The sequence below is a fragment of the Scedosporium apiospermum genome, assembly GCF_000732125.1.
Source record: "Scedosporium apiospermum strain IHEM 14462 chromosome Unknown SEQ_SAPIO_0095, whole genome shotgun sequence".
NCBI lineage: Eukaryota > Fungi > Ascomycota > Sordariomycetes > Microascales > Microascaceae > Scedosporium > Scedosporium apiospermum.
Genome location: NW_015971796.1, coordinates 75,275 through 98,201, shown reverse-complemented (window position 1 = coordinate 98,201; position 22,927 = coordinate 75,275). Strand labels below are relative to the sequence as shown.

At 52.7% G+C, this 22,927-nt stretch overlaps 5 protein-coding genes across 5 annotated transcripts; 1 reads left to right on the top strand and 4 right to left on the bottom strand.

Annotated features, from left to right (window-relative positions):
• Positions 1-7,431: 7,431 nt before the first annotated feature.
• On the bottom strand, positions 7,432-8,689 carry SAPIO_CDS4870 (Peroxisomal membrane protein pex16; the record flags this gene model as incomplete). The annotated part of the gene is made up of 2 exons (XM_016787322.1): positions 7,432-8,456; positions 8,539-8,689. 2 exons carry the CDS (start codon positions 8,687-8,689, stop codon positions 7,432-7,434), a joined length of 1,176 nt encoding a protein of 391 aa, XP_016642997.1.
• Positions 8,690-9,383: 694 nt separating this feature from the next.
• Positions 9,384-12,725, bottom strand: SAPIO_CDS4869 (uncharacterized protein; the record flags this gene model as incomplete). The annotated part of the gene is made up of 5 exons (XM_016787321.1): positions 9,384-10,086; positions 10,283-10,517; positions 10,623-10,741; positions 10,906-12,134; positions 12,417-12,725. 5 exons carry the CDS (start codon positions 12,723-12,725, stop codon positions 9,384-9,386), a joined length of 2,595 nt encoding a protein of 864 aa, XP_016642996.1.
• A 2,690-nt stretch (positions 12,726-15,415) lies between these two features.
• SAPIO_CDS4868 (Uncharacterized protein) lies at positions 15,416-17,066 on the bottom strand (the record flags this gene model as incomplete). Its single annotated transcript, XM_016787320.1, has 3 exons — positions 15,416-15,778; positions 15,846-16,819; positions 16,955-17,066. The coding sequence occupies 3 exons, from the start codon at positions 17,064-17,066 to the stop codon at positions 15,416-15,418; spliced, it is 1,449 nt and encodes a 482-aa protein (XP_016642995.1).
• Positions 17,067-17,889: 823 nt separating this feature from the next.
• Positions 17,890-19,428, top strand: SAPIO_CDS4867 (Transcription factor iws-1; the record flags this gene model as incomplete). The annotated part of the gene is made up of 3 exons (XM_016787319.1): positions 17,890-18,459; positions 18,581-19,059; positions 19,155-19,428. The coding sequence occupies 3 exons, from the start codon at positions 17,890-17,892 to the stop codon at positions 19,426-19,428; spliced, it is 1,323 nt and encodes a 440-aa protein (XP_016642994.1).
• Positions 19,429-20,805: 1,377 nt separating this feature from the next.
• SAPIO_CDS4866 (uncharacterized protein) lies at positions 20,806-22,684 on the bottom strand (the record flags this gene model as incomplete). The annotated part of the gene is made up of 4 exons (XM_016787318.1): positions 20,806-21,246; positions 21,371-21,626; positions 21,743-21,821; positions 21,913-22,684. 4 exons carry the CDS (start codon positions 22,682-22,684, stop codon positions 20,806-20,808), a joined length of 1,548 nt encoding a protein of 515 aa, XP_016642993.1.
• Positions 22,685-22,927: the final 243 nt, after the last annotated feature.

The following is a 22,927-nucleotide window of genomic DNA, read 5'->3' as shown; positions in this document are numbered from 1 at the left end:
ACACGATACAGGATCCAGGATATGTCCAAGAGGAGAAGGGAAAATATGGAGACTCTCCACGCAGTCCAGCTCTCTGCGCCCCAAGGTTCCTCTCCCCACCCGTCGTCCATGCTCATGCTCAATGCTCCTGCTCGTGGTCAAGTTTATGCGCATGCCCACGCGATTGGCGCCTCAATTGCTGCGTTGAAGTTTGGGTTCAGCTGGCTACTAAGAATACCAGATTTAAGCAACTCTACGAAGTATAACAAAACGCATTGATTCCAAAACAGCGTCGAGTTTGGTTCTCACCACCCCGCGAAAAAAAGAGAAGATGAGAACAGGCCAGCGACGGTTGAAGGGTCATCCCGACTTAGATTTCAGAGGCTCCCTCGTGCTAAGAGCGGGGTAGGGTTCTTGAACCACTCCTTGGACACGATGTATGAAGTAAACTTACAACTTACCTCGTAGTTGTATTAACCGAATCACGATCCATTGATCTGTGCTTCGGGCTGATACAGTTACAGGTACACTCGTTCGACCTTGGTCACTGAGCCTCATTTTGCAACAGATCAGCGAAGATGAGAAATCTGACCAAATCCCGATTTCCGTTCCTTCGCCTTCCGATGTAAAAGTGCGAGGTACACTACAACATACTAACCTGAGTTGTTCGAAGTCGATGGGGCAGAGAGACCACGGGGTCCCGAACACCCTGGAATGAAGGCCGAAGCCGACGACGATGATGGGGCAAGCGTAGTGCAGTCTCGGGGAAATGGACGCGGATCGCCATCAAGGTTCTACGCTCCGAACAGGGTCAATCCTTTCCCTTGTCTAATCGGCCTTTCTCCCGGGGGCCCTTTTGGAGATTGATCAAAAAACCAAAACACCCATAAGAATCCATCATCCATCAACGGCGACAACGGCAGCAGCAACAGCATGAAAAGCTCTCACGCTACTTGGATTATTACTGTCTTACTATGCGATATAGCGTCCTCCCCCCCCTTCCGCTTGTTTAACAGATCCATGATCGACATGACTGCCGGGAATGGCGTAGTGTGATGGAGGCGTGGTGCAGCGTACAAGTAGACGGCATGTGAACAGAAATCTGCAACACACATCAGCTTGCCTTGGCCTGGCTTGGCTGGAAAGGGCGGGACAAGGGATGGGAAGGAGAGAAAAGGAAGGAAAAGGGAAAAAAAAAGTTCGCACCCTTGTTGTCGATCATCTCGTTTGGTATGCGCGGACGGTTGCGGGCCAACGGGTCGCGAAGTCGTGTGTAGGTTTGCTTTCCTTGGATGGACCGGACTGGAAACCGGAGGCTGTTTTCTGTCAAGGTCGCACCCAAAATGGACAATCCTATCCGATTCCCTTTCCCCATCTGTGCTTTTTGTGATCTTTTGTAGTTTTCTTTTTTGGTCTCCTCTTTGGGTATGCCTCGGGGGACTTTTTTCTTTCTCTTAGATCGGATGTTCGCCGCCACGTCCCAACCTTCGCTTCAATGATCGGCGATACTGCACGATACACGATACGGATCAATCGATATCTTGCTTGTAGATAATAGATCAACTGGATACGAACATTGAAGCTATTGTCCTTGGTCTGCCTTGGCATCAGATCTGACCCAGCGTTATCATATGTCAACTCTTATTTCGTGTTTTTCTGCTTCCTCCTGCGTCTCCGAAAAGGATCAAGATCGTCATTTCCGATTTCCGATACCCCTCTCTACCCTCTTTTTTCGCCTTCTCCCTCTCTCCCTCTCTGCCTCTCGCTCTCGCTCGCCCGCCGCTACGAAGTACTACCTTCCGTTCCAACATTTTTCTCTTGCTGCATACGCATGCCTCCCAAGTAAAGGCCGGACGTGCCGCGTCGCTCAATGTGACCATGCTGCATTCTGCATTCTTTCCTTGGGACCCCGGCTGCCAAACCGGCGGATTCGTCTTGTGCATCCGCACTCGCTCGAGTCGCTGGGGCCCTGTTTGACCTTTCCTTCCTTTTTTTTCCTTGCTTGCCCCCTCCCCTCCCTCCCCAGATCCTCTGTCGCTGGATCACCCCCAACAGTTCTACTTGGAGGCCCTTTTTTCTTTCCTGCTTCTGCATCATGCCGCAGCTCTCCCGTTGAGGAGTTGAGGAGTTGAGGAGACGTGTGTTTCTGTTCCAGGTTTCTATATCACGCTTGCCCAATCGATCAGGAAAGATGGGCGGCTACGGCATATAGGTTCTTTGGATCATGCAGATAGACACGCTCTAAGATGTGCAGCTAACGATGCACAGTCTACTCATTTCCTTTTTTGACACCCCGACACCTCGCACAAGCGGGCATGAGGAATGGAAAAGAAGGCAGCGGGCGGATTCCAGTATGCAGGGTGCTCCTCTGCTCTCTACTTCATACGCACGATGCCGCAGTTGGAATGTGTGCAGAGAAAAGGGAAAATAAGAAGGATGTGGAGATGGAGATGTGCATCCGCCTTGTCTGTCTGTGTGTGCTGCCCTGATACAGAACCAGAATGGAAGAAAGACAAGTAGTATTACTTGGTAAGTTGGAAGTCGCACAATCAAGGAATCTACCGACACCCCCTCCTCCCGCGCTCGATATAGCCCATCCTATCATGGTAAGTGACGTCTATTCTGAGGTTGGGGAGGAGGGCTTGAAGGTGTGGTAACGACAGAAGTTGTGGCTGGATGTGGCATCGAATGAGAGCACACGGACTGGCGCCGACATGCCAGTGTCAGTGTCAGAATATCAAACCTCCTTCCACCCCCCCTTTCACGAGCTGTCATGACGAGAGGCGAGCGGGCAATGTGGCAGGTGTCAAATTCCCGAGAAGAAAGATGGAGTTATAATAGTCATAATAATATTATATATATAAAAAAAAGGCGTGGAAGCAGGGTGAGGGCTCGCTGGAGGGTCCGTGTTTCATCATGGCTTAACCGACCCAGAGACTCGGAAGCGATGGATCACGATGGAAGATTGGTACTGGTAGAGTGTTAGTGTTATTGCGAATGGTTGGCAGGGTTTCCTTCTTCGGTGATTTTGCCAACCGAGCCACATTCTATTTTCTTTTGCGGCTCGGCTCAATTGATTTTTTCCTTCCTACTCTGTTTTTTTCTCGGTCTTGTTTCGCCCTCGTCTAGAGTTTCGTGATGTGCTGTCAAGGTGGGATCGCATTCGCATCAGTGATGCGGACACGGGCGGTGTTGATCTTTGATCTCATGTTCGAGGAGCAATGGAAGTATACGAAGCATGCTCAGTACTTCGTCCTCATCCTTGTTGCAGCACTTCGGATTAGGCTCAATCCAACTCTGTCTGATCCAGGACAATTTGGAACATTGGGAACCTGAACTGTCAACATGACTGAGCCGCTAAAATAATCTAGCGAGAAACTGACAGTTGAATCCAGAACCGACCAGACTTGTCGAGTGTCATTCATTGTTGGCAGTTGGGGGACAGCGACAGACAGAGACCGTTGCCGACTGACAGGTTGTGATCTCACCGTCTCATCTGGCTGTCAGTGTCAGAATCAACGTTGACTGTTGGTGTCAGTGTCAGGTCAGTCCTGGAGCTGTCGATGTCGGTTTTGCTCATTGTTGTCGGTCGGTGTCAGTTGGATCCAGGCAGAAAGGCAGAAAGGCAGAAAGGCAGAATGTTTAATAGAACGTCACCTCGACAGGATATCATCACCTCAGATTGACTGCACTGATTGATGCAGACTTGTCTTGTAGCTTCAATTTCGTCTCACTCTTCGTTTAACCTTAACTCTCAACCACATCCACATCCGCCTCGACTGTGGCACTCACTCACGCGGCTGCCCCATTTCCCATTCCGGATCCTTCTGCATCCCACCTCGCCTCTCCTCTCGACGTGGCTGTTTCCTAATTCAACCTCGTGCTACCTGCGTAGAAACATTCTGATATAGCTTGCTCATCTTGATATGCACCAAGTTCTCTCCATGTCGTTACCCCGCTTAAACTTGAGACACTGTTGCTGCAGGCCAAAAGCCGCACCCAGAACCAGACTTGCACTTTCACTTACACTTGACCACACCTCCATCTACACCATCTACACCATGGCCTCGACCCAACCTCGTCTCAACCACAGATCAAAAGCCACAACCCTTCGACACGGCATGACGATAACGCCGCATCGACAAGAAGAGAAGTACCCATCGAAGAACATGAGACGCTTTCCCCGCTTCTTCACCCCAACTTTTTTTTTCGGTCCTTTATTTTGTCTTCTCCAGTCCCAACCTCTTTCAGCCAACCAGCGAGCTGAACCAGAAAAACGAAACCAGCCATCCATCCATCATCCATTTTGATCCCTCCAACGCTGTCCATGCGACTCAAAACCTAAAACAAATCCCCGCAGATCCAGTTCGTTGTTCGTTCTTCGCTTGATCGTCTTGGCTGCTCAACTTTTGTGCCATTCGCACCCCCCCCCCCCCCCCCCCTTTTTTCCCCCCACAGCAACAAGTCGATACAATCACCCTTCCATCTCTGATCGACCACTCTTCCCCAGATATCGGGTCGTGATGCCGCTACCGCCGCTCATCCCCCATGCATCTCATGTCCCCCATCTCTTATACCCCATTCCAGCTACTATAGCCTATGCCCCATTACTATCCATGCCCATGTCAACGTCCATGCCGCACGCAGATCGACTTTGCTTTAAGCATCTCGCCCATGCTTCCTGTTCCCCAATGTAACGAGAAACACCTTTGATCCTCCAGCACAAAACCTTGATGCCGTTTTGAGGCTCTTAACAGAACGTGTTATTTACCCCGCACATAGCATCGCTGCTACCACGGCAAGGGCACCACGAGGCATTCCAACTCCGCTTCATGCCGTCTTCCAGCCTCATTCATGGATGGCGGGACCCTTAAACAAACCCTAACCTTGTCCACCCCCATACTCTAACTACTCATCTCGATCTAGGGTCTCTGTCTCCTCTCCACCAACGGCTTAACAACCTTCTACTAAAGTCCCCAAGTCCCGGATGAGCCCCGCATCCAGAACTCATGACACTGACAACAACCGAACAAAAGCTCTTCTTGTTTTACCAGGGTCCTCGTTGACGCGGCTGCCCGTCCCCGTCCCCGTCCCCTCTTCCGCCCTTCCCTTCTTCTCTCACCTAAGTCCGAGACAACTGAGAGACGGGAGAGGGGCGGCCGTTTACCTGCATGCTGGACTCTTTTCGTTCTCTCAGCCGCCTTTTTCCTGTAGACAACCACCCACCCACACACACATACACTTTACTCTAAAACCCCCAACCCCCCCGCGCAACCCCTCAGGTGTGCGCCGTGGGTTTGAACTTTAGGTGCTCCCAAATCTATCTCGCGCAGTTATAGAGGGTGTGTGTATGCTGTATATGCCCGAGCGTTGCTGCAGTGGTCGGTGTCTTTTTTGGAAATCTGGTTTCTACTGCCTGGAGAGGAGAAGAGCATGAAACACCGCTACTTGCTCGGGCATTTTTGTCTGTTCTTTTCTATGAACCGGATCTTCGTTTTATGCCATTGATCGCAACGAGCAAAAGTGGCCGACATGAGATGCGCAAAAGGGCTTATGGATGCTGTGTGGTGCGGGGGGGGGGGGGGGGGGGGGGGGGGGGGGGGGGGCGTGCGTTGAGCAGGCTTCTCTGTAGACTTCCCCGGGTTTTGGTCCGTTGATGTGCTGGCCTTCTCCACGCGGGATTCTGCTTCAGGAAGAGGGGGAGAAAAGGGCTTTCTTCCTGTTTGAAGCTTCTTTTTCCTTACCGGTGGATCAACCGACCGGCTGACCTGAATCTAACATCCCAGCCCCAGCATTCCCCAGGAAATTTTATCAAAATTTCCCTTTGACTAGCCGCCCACATCATTATTATCCGGATCCTCCTCTGGCTTTCCAGAGTATTGTCCTCGGAGTGAGCGATGTAAGGGACCGGATGGGATTTCACCTGCCCGAGCAGCCCGAGTAGGGGGAAAACCTGGGAGGAGGAAAAAAAAGCCCTCAGAGTGGACGAGATGCGCCGGTCTATTGCACCACTCACACCGGCACCTTGCTCCTCCGGGTTAGAGATTCCGTCGTTCCACTTCTAGGCGACAGAGTTTCCCCGGTATCGCAGAACCAGCCCTTTTTTACCTGGAAAACCAGTTCCCGCTTGCTGGACTGGAGCTGCAAATCTCGAGCTGCCCCGGCTTCGGATTGCCCCATCGAGGCTAGTTGAACTGTTCACAAACCCGGACACTCGTGGAAAGATGGGCACGGCAATTTCACGAAATATCGCCAGCCGGGTGCGTGCCGCCAAGATGGGCTTGGCTATTCCGTTTTGCTACCCAGGTTTCGAGGAATACTAGAGGTTTTCCTGCAGTCTACGAGATGCTAATGCAGGTCCATGGTTTTCCCTGTGAGTGGGAATTTTTCCATTCCTCTTTGCTAGTTGCCGAGTCGTGTGGTACTGCCTTCGTATGAAATCCTAGATGGAATTTCCAGGAGCCGGTTCATGGCCGCGCTCAACGGGATTGGGATCGTAAGCCCTTTGAGGATTGGATTCTAGCGCTCCTTTGCTCTATCCTCTCTCCGAGATCGAAATGATAGATCCGTAGTTTGTTCAAAAGTAATCCTTTCGAAGACGTCAATAGCCTTTGTGATGTCCCTCGTCGTGCCACCACTAGATAAACGTCTTGCTTGTGAGGATGGGCAATAGCAGAGTGAGGCCGAAGTAAACTCCAAATAGCGACAAGAGTAGTAGAAGGAGTATATTCTCCGTGCTGTCTAGCACCCCAATATCAAGCGTGCTACAAGAACTCGTTAGACATGATGGTTGCGCCGAGTCTCGGTCCTCCAACATAGAATAACGGCTCAGCCCAAGGGGAGAAGAAGCATCCTCTACGACGCCTCGTAGTTCCCAATCATGTCTCACTGCCTCACGAACATAGCCTATGAGGTATATTCTAGGTATCTCTTACTCATTCCTCACCCGTACTAGCCATTCCCAAATTCTCCAACGACCCATCTGATCCAGCTAAGTCCTATGTCCAACGCGCTCGCTTGTAGTTGGCTGGCATGGCAAAGTTGAACTTGGTTTCGATCGAACGTTAAACTTCTCTTCCCTTTCTTTCCTCGATCAAAGCTGCTATATCCCAACTTGAAGAGACTATCAAGTATATCTATGCCCCAGCTCCTTCAAGTATTACCTAGAGCTAGTCAAGACCAGTCATATATCTATGGACTCACCACCGACCATGTAACGTAGAACGCCCCGGTCCACACCATCGTCTTGCCGTGCCACAAACGATGCATACGAAATGCTCTATTCATCTACCACGCGCGGGTATTTCCCATTTACATCGAAAAATGCCGTCCCTCCACCCACAAACAAAAACATTAAACAATAAAGAATATGATAAACACACACATGAAGAACAAAACACACAAAAGAAAAGACCAAAAAATGAATACAAGTCCATACCCGCATCCACCCACCTAATCACTACTCGTACTAAAGTAGTAATTCTCCCAAAGATACTCATAATCCTCCAAAATCCCTCCCAAAACCCCAGGAACCCTCCTCCTAACCCCCTGCACAACTCCCTTCACCACACTCTCGTAAAACGGCCCCCTCATAGCCCACCACCCCATCGCCCATCCCCTCCTCCTCCACTCGTCCTTCTCCAGGGGCGTCGTCCTCAGACCCTTCTCGCGCAGCTGCCTCGCCGCGTACTCGACCGCGACGCCCGCGATCCAGGGGCCCCACGCCTTCCTCCTGGCCTCGGGGGAGGAGGATCTCGAGAGGGCGAGGCAGACGGCGTAGATGAGTGGCGCGAGGATGTGTAGGACCTCGGCGGCCTGGCCCGATCCGCGGAGCTGGTTGACGAGCTTCGTCGCGGGCTTGATGTCCTCGGGTGTGAGGACCCGGGAGAGGAGGTACGTCGTGATGTCCGACGCCGTGGGGAGAGAGGGGAGGTTCATCCCCGTCCGGGGCATGGTCCACTCCTTTTCATGAGCCGACTTGCTAGAGGACATCGACGAACAGGTCCCCGTCGCACCCGTACTGCTAGCCGCATCATCCCACAGCTCACTGACGGCCGACTCACCGTCCTCCGACGCCGAATCGTCCGGCACCACGGGGTCGCGCTCGGGCAGCACAGGCGACATGATGGGTCTCGAGCTCGTGATCCGCAACAGCACCAGCCGACAAACCGCCTTGATGAATTCCAAGAGGACGACGATTCGCCACCGGGCGCGCTCTCCGCCCCGTCGCTTCGCCGCCATCTCGAGGAGGAGCTCCGTGTATCGGACCATCTGGAGCAGGAGCGCTACGCGCCGGTAGAGGGTGCTGCGTTGCGTCCAGTAGCGCGTGTAGCGCGTGTGCGGGGAGGGCGCTCGCGTGCCGGGGCCACGGGATATCGTCGCAACGGCGCGCGTGAGGAGGCTGTCGTGGTAGAGGGAGAGGAGCTGGACACCGGAGTGGAGGGTTTCGGAGGCGATTTCTGCATCGCGGAAGCGGCCTGTTTTGAGCTCCAAGTTAGCCAAGCTCAAATGGGGCCGAGAAATGGCGTAGAGGCTAAAGAGAATGAATAAATTCCGTACCCGGAATAATGTAGGTTAGTGATCGCAGCGCAGACTCAATCTGCGACACCTGCCCGGCGTTCTTGGTGATAAAGTCCTCATACATGTGAAGCAGCTTGGGAGGGGACAGGACGGTCCTGCCGCCGCCAAGCCGGCGCGAGGGCGTTGGCATTGTTGAGACCGGGATGCAGATTCGCGGTCAATTGCGTCTCGTTCGACGTCGATTCTAGAGAGAAACGGAGTGGAGGGAAGAATAGGAGGCACGGCGGGATCGATGTTGGAGATGGTCCCAGCTGATGTCACGGACGTCGTCGCCAGATTTGATGAGCCGAGGCTGGCGTGTTAGGCAAGAGCAAGGGGGTGTGTACCGTTTAAGCGCATGATCCCGCGGAACAAGTAGGTCGTTTATTTACATATATTTTCAGAATTGCATATCAAATTAAATACCTCGGTTGAGCGATATCATTGACATGCTCGACAGCCCCAGTCAACCAACCCAACTTGATCTCCAAGAAAGATGTCGAGCTTCTCGTTCGCATTATCCATATATTTTCGTAATCACATCTATCTTTACCAGAGGGTTAATGCTACAGAAATGTGAATCCCCCATGACACCGTCATTCCCCCGCTTTGCACAAATCCTGTTACTATCCTACACACGCACATTGCCTTGGGGTATACCTTTCCTATCCTTCTAAATAAATATAAACAAAGAGAAACAAGAGGCTGAAACTCAAACGCCCTAAAAATGAAGGATGCAAAGAGCGGGCTAATGGCTATAAGAAGGAAGTGAATAATAAAGAGGAGGAATCCTCCCGTCTTGTAGGCGGGGAGAAAAGCGGTCGCCGACCAACTATGCAACCGGCCTAGATAAGGGCAAATCCCGCATCGGCCAGCTCTCTCCCCGTTGGCAGAAGCGGTCTCCCCTGCAGCGGAAACGGCCAAAAGAGCGGATTATCCGAGACCGGCCTCGGCGGCGGCGGCGCCAGCATCACCTTTCCGCCGACGCTAGAAGCGCCGCCCGTCCACCCGCAGACAAAATCTTCGATTTGAACGTCGGGCGCGAAGAAGTTGAGGCTGTCAGTGCGCGGTCTGAGGAGGCCGTCGATGTCCTCGGCGGCCTCGGTCTTCTCGCGACCCATGTCAACGTCGATGTTCCACTTCTTCGCGAGGTACCGGAGGATGTTGAGGGCTTGCTGCGCGAAGTGGTGGCAGGGAGCCATCTCGGCGAGGTCGGCGATGCCCTGGCTGATCGAGTTGAAGACGCGCGGGTCGGATCGCGATGACGGTGCGGCTGCTCCGACGCCGCTCGTCTCGGGGCTAGTCTCGGGTGGATGCGTACCCTGCTGTGGAGGGGGCCCTTGGTCCGCCGATACAGGAGTGGAGGCGACGGATGGCGGAGATGCGGCGATAGCCATATGCATGATGGCTGACGTCAGGACAAAGTAAGGGACGAAGGATGGGGTGCGGCGGAGGGTGTAGAGCTGCGAGTATGACCGCAGCAAGCCTTGGATAGCATCTGCCGCCTGTGAGCAAACGTCCCGAGGTAGGACTTTGGATCCAAGGATCCTTAATTTTATGAGAGGCCGGAAGAGTAATAAGATAGCAAAGTGATAATACATGCTTTTTTTTCATGAAGCGAAAGTGTTAGCACAGAATACTCCATCTTCCTTCATCTTCTACGACCTTGCTTTTTTCCCCGTCACTTGGTTCGTTCCTCCGACGGCGGCTCGATCTCGAGAGATGTGGATATACTGATACTCACTGCGCAAAAAGGACCGCCGGCGTAAAGTTGTGGCCTAGGCGAAGAACCTCGGGGATCCGGTCATACCAATCGAGGTACTGGGTATAGATGCCCAGTAAGTCGCGGCTCGTCAACGGTCGACCCGGCGTGTGTAGGATGTACAGAGACTGGTGAACGAGCTCGCTCAACTCACAGAAGCACTTATACACCGAGCGGACATTCGATGGCTGTAGACAGGAACGCTGTAAAGGAAGCCCTGGAGTTCAGGCAGCAAAAAAAAAAAAAGTTAGCCGAACATCCCCGATATCTTCCGGTCGAGAGAGGAACTCTCCCGGCTATCAGAATAAATATCGATACATACCATCGTCAGTATACGGTATCCATAACGAAGCCTCAATGTCGTCGATAATGGCGGGTTTAGGCGGCAAATGCGGGACGCATGAGCACTGCGGCAGCGAGCCCGTGGCAAGCGACCAAGCGCTGTGTAACTCAGAAAAACAAAGGTTAGCAAAAACCGACGTGAAACTAATTCTCCTGCCAGCTTATAGGAGGAAATGTTAACAACTCCCCGCCCCCGCGGCCTCCTAAAAGAAAGAAGACTAGAAAAGGAAAAGGAAATAAAGGAGAAACAAGGGAGGACATACTGGTCCAGTGCAAAAGCGCCCCAAAACGTCGCGGCTTTCACGGCAACCTCATCGTCGTCGCCCATGCCGTCATTGAGATGCAAGCCCATCTCAATAGCGATGCGTATACTCTGGCCGGCATAGTACCAACTCTCCGAATCCCGCCCGCAGCTGGCCTCTCGGATGGACATGATACCTAATGCCTGGATCGTCGTCAGGCTCCGGTGGTCGGCCTCGAGATGGAAGAGGCGCAGCGATTCCTTGAAAAAGTGGTCGCCCGACGTGGTGGGGTCGGAGGGGTTCGCGCGCGTGTTCGGTCGCGTGGAAAAGCGGCAGCCAAGCGCTAGCAGGGCGTTTACGAGGATCGGGGAGCAATACCGCCGCGTACCGTCGTTGAAGTCCTTGTAGAAGTGCTCTTTGCTGAGCGACGCAAACGTTGGGTACTCCCAGCAAAAGTAGAGAGAGAGGAGATGCTGAACAAGGGTGAAGTCCGAGGTGATGGCGGTCCACTCTATAGCAGGGACTTTGTGCTCGGGCATATCAAGTGGGGAAAGTACCTGGTCGAGCCAGCGGTACCGGGCTTGACCGTACTCGGGTGAACCGGCTTCGGGATGCATGCCCTCAACCCAGGAGCCAACACGAGAGGACGGCTGACTTACGCCGGGAGTCCAATTCATAAGTCCTTGATGGGACTCGCTTGTGGTTGACACTCCGCTCTGTGAGTGCGAAGAAAAGTTCCACGGGCTGTGCTGCTGGGTCTGGTCAATCTCCGAGGTGCGAAGGCCGGGAAGGTGTGCCGAGGCGGGCAATGGCGGCAGGGCCGGCCCTGCAGGATGCTGCCGAGCGATGGGACTGTGTGACTGACCGGCACCGAGGGTCAATGTGGACATGGATCCCGGGCCCGAACCTGTAAAACCGACGGCTGATATGCCCCCAGGACGGCCGGTATAGGCAGGCTCAATGGGTCTAGCGAACGGGGGAACAGTGCTGCCGGGGCCCGGGGGCAGCGCGCCGCCTAGCCAGTCCGAAACGGCCTCAACGCTCTGACCGCCTCGAAGACGATTGAGTACCTCTTGCCATAGCTCAGGACGAAGAAGGGCTGTGATGACCTGGTCGCTCGCTCTCTGGCGCTGGCGTAGCTGTTCAATCTCACCTCGCAAATTCTCCTTGGATTGGCGAACAGGGATCTCGTATATACACTCGACGTTCTTTTGAGCCTTGCATCTCGCGCAGGGTTTTTGGCCGTCGCACTATAATAACGAAGCATCAAGGATAAGCAAAGTGTCAGAATATGATCAAACTAGGATTGGTGAGTGGGCAGGAGGGGCTGTGTGCAGCCATGACAAGAACGGTCTGCCAAGGTAGATTCCATGGAGAACCGGTCGCAACAAGGGAAAGCCGGGATTGGCAATGTCTGGGAAGACAAGGACACAGGGAGTGCAAAGTATTAGGGCAAAGAAGGACATCGGGAAGCAGTAGAAGACCCCGAGGAAGGAAATTCATGGCGCAGAGGGAGTATATCTATGCCTCACCTTTGCGCGCTTCTTACGACACTCAGTGCATGCATTTGGCGTCACAACCCCATGGCCCCTCCGGCGCTTGGAGAACTGTCGATTTGGATCTATAATAGCAGTGGGAGCACCACCTGGCGGCAATGATCCTGTTCCTACTGAACCTGTAACCGTGGAGGATGAGGAAGAAGACGGCGCGCCGGGCAGGGGCGGGGGGCCAGGGACACTAGAGGCTGCTGATGAGGGCCTCGATTGCAATTCCCCGACAGGACCGATGCTAGCGGCCCTTGGGGTCCTAGCCGCGGAGTGGGAGGACGGAGTGTCCTCCATTGTTGGCCGACGGCAATGGCGTTCAGAGTCTGGTTAGAACAGAGAAAACCCCCGGGATTCTATACCTTATTTCCCTCCAATATTAGCGCCGGGCCGATCAGGCGCTGTCGGGACTGGGAATTGGGTTTCGTCAGAGGGGAAAGGGTAGCTGCCGTACGGAACATGCTTAGAGAGGGCGCGGGGTCTCGGGACGGGCTAGTTGTCAATGGGAGAGGAGAGAGAGAGAGAGAGAGAGAGAGAGGGGCCAGGCCAGGCTTTCGGATGACAACAGGGGATTTCGGGTCGGGTTCGGCAAAAATGAGGGACAGAATAGGATGACACGATAGGATGATGTGAGTGAGTGACGAGAAGGCGAGCTAGAGAGATCTAAGACTGATACTGTCTTAGGGTTTGTCGTCGCGGAGATGGAAGCCGGGAAGCAATGGGCTGTTCGCGCAAAGGCAAGTGGCCAGCACGGATGCTCGGCGCAGAGGAGGTGGCAGTCTTGCAGCGCAGAAGCCAGAGTCGCGTCTCCCGAAGCTCCCTTGGGAAGGCTCTAAGTCATGTTGAGGTCAGGGCTTGGCGCGGGTTTGGGAGATCAATTGAAGGGGATAGCGAAAAGCGATCAATGGAGGGGGAAGATTCTTGGAGGTGAGGGGTCTCGAGAGTTGATCAATTGAGGAGAGCTGCAGCTAGATTGGTGGTAGAGTTGGGGAAAGGCCGTTTTCAATGTCGCGGTTTTGCGGCGGTCATGAGCGGTGCGGTGGAGGGATGGAGTGAGGGCCTTTGCCGAAGGAACTGAGGTCTCGGCGGACGGATCTTGGCAGGCGGAGGGAGGGGGAGCTTCGTTCTTCTGCGAGGTAGAGGTCTGGAGCTTGAAGAAACAGCTCGGTTACCAAAGGGCGGTGTTGTACTTTCTCTTCGCTCCGAACCGTGTCCTAAAGTTCAGCTGGTCTTCGTTGGTGCCGGGGGATGCGGGGAAAGGACAGGGGAAAGGCAGCCAGTAAGTATTGAGGAAGATGCTAGAAAAAAAAAATCAGAGAACACTTTGGATTAATATCATGGGTTCATATATGGTTGACGTTATGTTGCGCTCGACACTCTTTGGATGTCGTTGCCGCTCCAAGGCGAGCGCCACGAAGGAGAAGCAAATGAGTAAACGAGTAGATGAGTAGATGAGGTACGAGGTACGAAGCAGTACGTGCAAGACAACGTTGATAGGCGTGAGTGAGACCGCGAGACCAAAGGGGGAAGGAACGTCGACGGCACGTTTGAGCCGCGTTGGAGACTAACGCGGTGCTGCTGGGCTGAACTGTGGGAGGCAGGAACGACCAAGTGCATTAATTACTCGGTACCTTCAATTGTTTCCATTGTTGAGCAGGCGCACCACAACATGAGGCATGGACACTTGAAGGACCTCAACGCATCAGTGTTCAGTATTGCAACTCCGATCCTCTCCATCCACGTTCAAGCTTTGGGGTCAATTGATGGTTGGGCTTCTGTGGGACCCCCACCAAATCAGCACCACCGTAATCACCCTGGAGAGCGCCAGTAGTACTCACAATGCACTATCGATGTTACGTGAAGTACACTAGCGTAATAATTAATGAAGTGTCGTTGATATTGAGGGTTTGCCCAGGGCCCAAGCTCAAGATTTTTCCAAGCCCAATTGTTGGTTGAGGTTGTGGGTCTCGTTCCCAGGTATTATTGATACTTTTTGCATCTCAGGAAAGGGGCTCCAGGACTGTGTAATTACGAAATACAAATTTCAGATGCTGTTAAACAAGACCAGGACAAGTGTGGAGGAGTCACCGAATTCCCCGAGTGCTCCCAATTGGCGAAGTTACCGAAGTACATGTGCGCCTGTTGTAGTGTAGAAGTTGGTCAAAGTATCTCCCTACTTTGGCTCTTCCGCCCCTTTCCTGCACTCGCCAGGGGCTGATGTACCTCGTAGTGGGTGTCACTGGAATAAGATGTACCTTCCCAGGAACCCGGTGTGGCTAACGCCTCTTCCGCTCCAACCATTGGGCTTGATGCGAGACTGGCAGTGCGTTCTGACCATCTTCACTCACGCTTGGCTTCCGCCTTTCACGGAAACATCCGATCGATGGTGCAAATCCTCCTAAGAAATACCACGCCGCTGACCGGCTTCAATAGGGTCGTATGCTGATGTGTACAACCTTGCAACATCGCAACATTGCGGATATAGACTTGATCCCACAGGCATTCGGATATTAATTGACCGTATTGACCAAGTCGGTCAACACTCTCACCCCTATTCATTTCACCAGCCTTGTCTCGACGAGGATCTGACGGTGAGCTGGGTCATGAGCGGAGCACTGAGCAGGAATGAAGTCTCAAGATCCTTCATAGAACTATCCTTCATAGAACGATCCTTCACGCACGAGGGCACCACGAGGGCACCTATTTCCACCTCGAACCTTTTCCTCCGCCCGCATAGACCCTATCAATGCCGCACAATACCATACTCCTCAAATGCACCCTAGGAAACAGTATAATACACGATATGCGAAATGCTGCTGCTTTTTGACATCCAGAAGCTTGGCAAATATCCTTTCCATCCGTAACCCATAAACGCAACCCACCCAACTTCATGAAACTCGACCAATGTACACGGGATAATAAAACAAACAAAAAGAAATCGGAGAATAAATGAACAAATCCCCTCACACCTGAAGGGGGATTACGCCCTAGTACCGTTTACTCGGGCTCCTGCCAAACTTGACCGGACTCATGGACCTGTTCTCCTTGGTCGGACTGCGTCTGCTGGGGGTTTGCGGAGCCATAATTGCAGCGCCCCTGAAACCTTTGATAGAACCGTCATCCGTGTCCGTGCCATCGTCCATTTCAAGTTGACGTCTCCGTGTACGCGGCGTCTGGATGTGCATCCACTGATGATACGCCTCACTGGGCATTGGAGCTGCCCAAGGTCCTGTCGCCGGAGTAGCATAAGGCGGGGCCATGGGCACCGAAGGCACGGGCTTGGGATGGACACGCCCGGCCGCTAAGGTATTGGAGATGATCAACATAATGACGGCAAGGAAAAAGAAGCCCTACATCACAACCAAGTATTAGCACCAGGTGAGCAGAGAGAATCTGATGTAGGAGCTCATCACTTACCCAGGCCTTGAGATGCATCTCCCCGGAAAACTCGTTGATAATAGATGCAATCTCCTTAATCGTGTTTCTGACCATGAAGATGGCTTCAGGGTCATCCGTCATGCAGTTCTTCCACTCCTCACAGAGCTGCCTAAGCGCCGGCAGATTCTGCACGCATTGATTTTCCTGGTACTGCTTCGTGCACTCGGCAATCTGGTTAAGCCTGGCCGCCTGCGCCGCGCGGTTCGCCGTCATGATGTCAGCAGACACGGCATTGTATCCTTTATAGCCGACAAACATGACCGATCCCACCAGGATCAGGTGCAGAGACAGTCGGATAAGCTTGTGCGCCTGCTCGACGAAGTCGGGGTTCCGCTGCATGGTCGTGAAGAGACCGCCCATCAGCCCCTTGCTCTTAGCCTTCCTCTTCTTGTCTCGTGATCTCGACATTCGTTCATCCGCCAAGCTGCCGTCCGAATCCTCGTCCGAATCGCTGTATCCGCCTCCGTGGCGGCCACGCGAGCTACCGACGTCTCTGTCGTAGTTGCGCTTCTTACGCTTTCGGACAAAATCGACGGCGGAGTGGTCTCTCGACGGACGTGGGATCTCGCCCTTTCCGGGGGCATAGCGCCTAGATTGCAAACCATTCTTGCTGTAGCGGAAGTTCTTGTCAACACGCGACGGTGTAATCGTGGCCATATTGAGGTCGCTCATGCGATCCAGCTCGGGCGTGTCGTTGGCGAGATCCGAGTTCTCCGTGAATGCCGGGCTGGTCTCGGCTCCCGATGCCTCCGACAGGGCAAGCTCGTCAAAGGGTCGGCGCGGTGTGGTGAATGCCGGATTGCGAAAGGGCGGGGCCGCCTGACCGCCTGGTATTCTGGGGGTGAAGAAAGACGATGGAGGGGGTGGCGCTTGTTGTTTCGACGGTGTTGAGGGAAGCGTAGAGCCCGAGAATAGGTTGTTTTGGGATGAGGGCTTCGAGGGGGACGAGAAGACTGCGGAAGAAATCATTGCCAGGTTAGCACTGGGCCTGTCTGCGTTTCCCATGTCCCGCTTTTATTTCGTCTGTCTTTCTTCTCGACTCAATGCTTCAGAGAGGCTACGAGGCGGAAACAAGAGAGGTGACTTACTGCTGTTTTTAGGATTATTTCGAGAAATTTGAGTAAAAGGGCTAGTGACATCAACTGGGCCTGTACCCTGGTATTCCCAATCCATGGGACTCTCGTAAGTTCGCCTATCCATGATGGATTTCTATCACCTTGGAACGACCTTGGGTTTGTTGGGGATTATTTGCATTCATGAATGACTTAGAGTAGATGAAAGGAGGTTCGGTCGGTCGGTGCTTGCCCAGGGTCGACAAAGTCAAGGTAGGCTTGGAGGTAAGATTTGAAGTTGAGCGGGATACATGTGGGTGAACGAGTGGAGGTGTTGACAGATTTGCTGCAAAATCACGGCATCAAATCTAAGGAAGCGTGAGGGCGAAGAGTCCATTAAGGATAAATTATCCCAGTTTAGTTGTCTCGGGCAACCAGATTTCGGCAAAATTGGGTGTAAACAAGCTCAAGGAAGAGCCACCCGCCACCAGCCACTAACCATCAGCCACAGTTTTACAGTGTTCCCATTATTTCTGGAACTGTATACATCACTCTCCAGCCTTCCAGCTTCCAAGTGAAGTCGCTCTTGCATGTATGTACCTTGGTACTTATTCCCTTATTCACATATCAATTTTCACCCATCAGCCACTTTAAACCAACCGTGCAAGCGCCTTCAAGTGAGAAAAGGCAAAGGAAGCTGGTGCAACTGATAAAAGAATTCACCAGCTTGGCTAATCCCACCAACCCTTCCCTTCTATCAATATTCCCAAGTCGAAAGAAGAAGCCACCCTTTATCCTTTCTTTCCTTTTTGGCTTTGAACAGATCCAGTGCACATCTGATCTGGAAAGCCTCTCCTCTCATCCTTGCTCGAAACTTTCTCTTCCAGCCCATCCATCGCCGCTTCGATCCTCCCATCCCGACGTCGACGATTCTATTCTAATTTATCTTTTTCCCCCCGAGTCCTTTCAAAATGTCAGATATCGAATCACCCGCTCGATCTCCCCCTCGAGACGAGGAGGAGCGCGTCCCTCGTGACGACCAAGAAGACGACACCACCCAAGATAACGCCTTAGACAAAGTCGATGTCGATGACGACGATGAGAAAGACGATGACGACAAGGAATCAGAGATCCTCTCTGAACTCGACGAGGATCAGTTCGAAGACTACGATCCCGAGACCGCTAACATCGAGGACCGACCCGTAGAAATCGACGAGGACGTTGCCCGTACCCTCAAGGCCGCGAGACGGCAGCGTTCTGACACCGACAAGTCACGGAAGGTCAAAGAAGGAAGGCGCGAGAAGAAGAAGAGATCCCGCGATGGCGATGCCGACGGTCAGGATGACGAGTCTCGGCCACGCAAAGCTAGGCGGAGCGAAGCTGGCGGTTCCCGCACCGTTTCGAAGAGGCCTTCGCCCGAAGAAGAAGACGAGAATGATTCGCATTTGACGCCGGAGGAGAGGAGGAGACGAGCTCTTGATCGAGCGCTGGAGGCAGCTGTCAAGGGACCTACGAGGCGGAAGAAGAAGAAGGATGAAGCCGTACGTATTTCTCTCAAGGAGGCGGGAGGGAGGGGGATTGGAGATATTGGGGACCTCTATTCCCCTTCCGTCACTTTTTCTTTTATTGCAATTGTGCTAACCCACTTTCTGCTCTTTCTAGGACCTCGACGACCCCATCGATGACCAGATCGCCGACCTTGTCGTAAGGATGGAACGCGCCTGCGAAGCCGACAACACAGCCCGCGAAGCCAACCAGCCCGCCGTCGAAAAGATGACGATCCTTCCCGAAGTAGTCTCCATGCTCAACCGCAACAACGCTCAAGAGGCCGTTCTCGACCCCGATTCGGGCTTTCTCCGCGCCGTGCGCTACTTCCTCGAACCCCTCCATGACGGCAGCCTCCCCTCCTACAACATCCAGCGCGATATCTTCAACCACCTCATCAAGCTGCCCATCGAGAAGGACGCCCTTCTTGGTAGCGGCCTCGGCAAGGTCGTTTTCTTTTACACGAAGTCGAAGAGGCCTGAGCCCAATATCAAGCGGATTGCTGAGAAGCTTGTCGGGGATTGGAGCCGTCCTATTCTCAAGAGGACGGATGATTACAAGAAGCGTCAGCTAGAGACACGCACCTATGATTACCAGTACGTCTCTTCATCCCATTTTCACCCCTCAGCTTGCCGTCGCACTTTTGCATTTCCCAGTTGAATCCATACTAACCTCTCTCTCCCCAACAAAGAGCCGCCAAGCTCGCACAACGCTCCAGCTCCTCCCAATTCTCCCTTTCCCAACGCCCCTCCCAATCCCGCCTCGAAGCCGAACGCGAACGGGCCCTCGCCCCCACGGGCCCTACGAACCGCGCCCGTGTTCCCGAAATGCCTCAGAGCTACACCGTCGCACCCCGCAGCACCTTCGACAAGCAATCATCGAGGGCGTTTGAGCATCGCCCCATTGGTGCGAGCGGTATCGAGGCGTTTAGGAAGATGACGCAGAAGCCCAGGAAGAGGGGTTAAGGAGAGGTGATTGTGAGTTTCGTCTACAGAGGCGAGGTGGCAAGGGCCATGAGAGAGCTGTCTTGCACGGTGTATTCTTTATTTTCCCGTTTGGGGGGCTTTTCGAGGATCATTGCAACTTGAGGTGTTCTTATTTGAGAGACTAGGTGTTTGGGGCATTCCTTTTTTTTTTCTTTTTGTTTTTAAACGCATCACGCTAGAATTTGGCAACAAAACACGACGGAACGGATGGGAAGTTAATAAATAGCCCGTCACTGTATCAAGGGAATGAAAAGAAAATAAAACCGTATCAAGGATATTCGCAATTGACCCTTCATCGCAAAATACGTCTTCTCAAAACCATGCATGATCTAAATAAAAACCCTACCAACGAATCCAGAACCATCTCCGCTGCTATTCTTACCAAACTCGGGGACATTCTCCTATCTCCCAACACGTCATCGCTATCAAGAAGGGAGATAAGAAACAAAAGTCAAGACGCGATTCATCAAGTCATGAAAAGAGGCTGCTACCTTCCCACACAGGGTAAAAAGCCAGTGAACGAGTGACGAGCAAAAGATCCCCTCTTCACCTATGGGCCCCGCCATGGTCTGGTAGCGGCGCACTATAATTTATATTTAGTGCCGTAGCAAGCAGTGGGCTACATCCGGAAAGAGAGAAAGAGGAGAGAGGTCGTGGGGAAAGGTGACGGAGCAGAAAATAGTCCAACTAGACTCCTCGAACCTGGCGGGCTGGGGCTGTTTGTAACGATTCCCTGTCCATTCACTCTCCTTTTCTCTCTCTCTCTGGATGGTTGAGATTAACTCATTATGACCAGAAGCCATCCAACCTCAGTATCCCAAATCCCACCAATTCACCTCTCCAATACCACACGACACGTCTCCATCTAAAAAGAAAAGTAACCAGAGTGTGGGTGTGCGAGTGTTTGTGTTGTGTATATGTGCGTGTGTGTGCGATGGCTGCCGCTGTCTGTATCGCTTCCTCCTCACTTCCTCCTTGATCTAGGTTGGGGGGAGAGTGGATATGGACATGGTGCAATCAAACAAGAAACCGTCCAAAATATCTTCGGCCAACCTATTCTACCTTTGGTTCGTCTCGGTTTATCTCCCCCAACTTTCCTGCTCTCTGTTCTCTTCTCGTCTGAGTGCAAAATGGGCGAGTAGCGGAGGGTGGTAAAATAGAAGAAGGCGAGTGTTGTGAGTAAAATGAGAAAGGCGAAGAGAAAGGAGATATATGAGAGGAGGGAGGGTAGGTAGGTAGGTAGAGGCATCATCAAGAGAGTGATAAAACAAGACGAAAAAAAAAAAAAAAGATAAAAACAAAGTCTATGCGCCTGTCAATCCGTTATGCCGCTTCATTGATCTTCCAAGTCACCATTTATCGCGTACGCGACTCCGACGACCATCCCGGTATACCTTCTCCTCTAGTCCCTACACCAAGTCCTTCAATCTTTATGCCTTTCATTCCGGGGGTATCGTCGAGCCAAGAGTGACTCGCCATCCCTCCCGCATTAGCACGCTTATCAGGCACTAATTCTAGCATTGGGGTGAGGAAATCGGAAATCCTCTTCGCCTCTTCCTCCCGGAAATGGTATTTCTCACGAAGGACGTCGGGTAATGCCCAGTGGCGTAGACGATGAATATTCCTCAGCTCTCCCTTCCGGTTGAAGATCTCCTGCGACCACCTGCCCGAGAGGCACAACGACTTAGGAAACGGCCCGAGGAGCTCGATGATTTGCGCAATATGATCGTCGTCCTTGCCATACTTCGTTCCGGACTGCGGGTCGAACAAGTAATCGCCCGTTATCAGCTCGAACACCTAGAACGATGAAAAGAAGAAAAGGTTAGTCATTCACTCAGCTTCATTATGGCCCATGCCCTTGGGAATAGCTACGGGGACAGCTCTGGTCTCCCTCCGTGTCGGCGAAGACAGTAACACTTACCATTGCGGCCATGCTCCAAACATCAGTGCTGGCACCCCACTTAGCCCCTAGGATAACCTCAGGAGACCGGTACTGTCTCGTCTGAATATCATTGGTGAAATGATGATGGACCCAGCAGGCGTTGCCGAGATCAGCAATCTTCACGCTGATTATATCACAGGAGAACGTTTCTTCTGCCTTCCGTTTCTCGCCGGTGGAGGATGAATTATTCGCCTTATCAAGAGAAATTCCGGATACCTCTCGCGTCAGGAGATCACTGCATGCGAAAATACTAGGTCAGAATTTCGAATCTCACGAACGTTAAGGTGGGAAGTAATGCGGTGGCGGTTTCGCCCAGATGGACAGGCTACGGAAACCAGATTCCGAACTTACGCCGACTTTTCTCGTTGCTTCTGTTTATCTTCCCCATCCTTCTCGTGCTTGGGTGAGCGAGTCTTACTTGTGGAATTGGCTAAATTGCAGCAAACATACATTGGTTAGCAAAGCAGATGCGACACAGGCATCGAGGACCAGAAGATTGGCTCCGCGACAGAGGGACATACCTTCGCTCAGCATATGGCCCAAGCTAGCATGCTGGCCGGTGGCCGGGAACAAGTTGTCGCGGTTAAACGAAGCGTTTAGTGGGGAGGGTAGCGGCTGGCTGCCCGTGATGAGTGTCCGCCTCCGGCGCCGGCCGTTTCTGTTGTTCTCCTTCTCGGTACTCGTCTCGTTCTTGACAACCTTCTTTACGATCTGCTCTACGTCGCCAATCTCGATGAGGACGTTTTCCGGTTTCAGATCAGTGTGGATGATGCCACATTCCCGATGAAGATAGTCAAGACCAAGCAGAACTTGCTTGGTGATCTGCTTCACGAGGGGCATAGGAATGCCACGGTGGTTCCACTTCTTGATAAGCCCGAGAAGATTCTCGCCGAGAACTTCGAAGACCATGCACACGTGGGTGCCATTGGGACCCGTGTGCTCGAAAGAATCGAGTAGGCTGACGACGTGCTTGCGGCCTGGATGATTAGGGTTCGCTTGGACGATTTTGTTCAGCAGCTTAATCTCGTCGATGGCAGTCTCGGTATAATGGGCCGCAGATCGCACGACCTTGAGGGCAACGTGCTTGCCCGTTATATTATCCCTGGATAGCCACACAGTCGAGAAATGGCCCCAACCTAGCTTCCGCACAACCGTATATTTTCCGTCCTTAAAGGACTCACCCACAGTAACGGGGTGGTAACCGCCCTTGCAGTAATCTTGAGAGTCTTCTTCGTCAGCGGTGTTTTCGGTCGCGTCCTCGGCCGAGGAGACGGAGGTCGGGGAGAGATTCATCGCAGCGGATAATTGGTGAGACCTAGAGAAACAAAACGGGTTAGCAAACTATGGTTTGGGAAGATAGGCCAAAGCCCCTTTGTCAAAGAGAGAACAAAAGAAATGGAAATGAAGCGCCCTGCATCTTTGAAAAACAATAAGATAACAGACAAGATGGTCAAGTGTGAGAGGGAGGTTATCTGTTATCTTGAGGTGTGAGTGTAGACAGGCTGTCAGAAGTATAAGCCCGAATTGTGGTGTGAA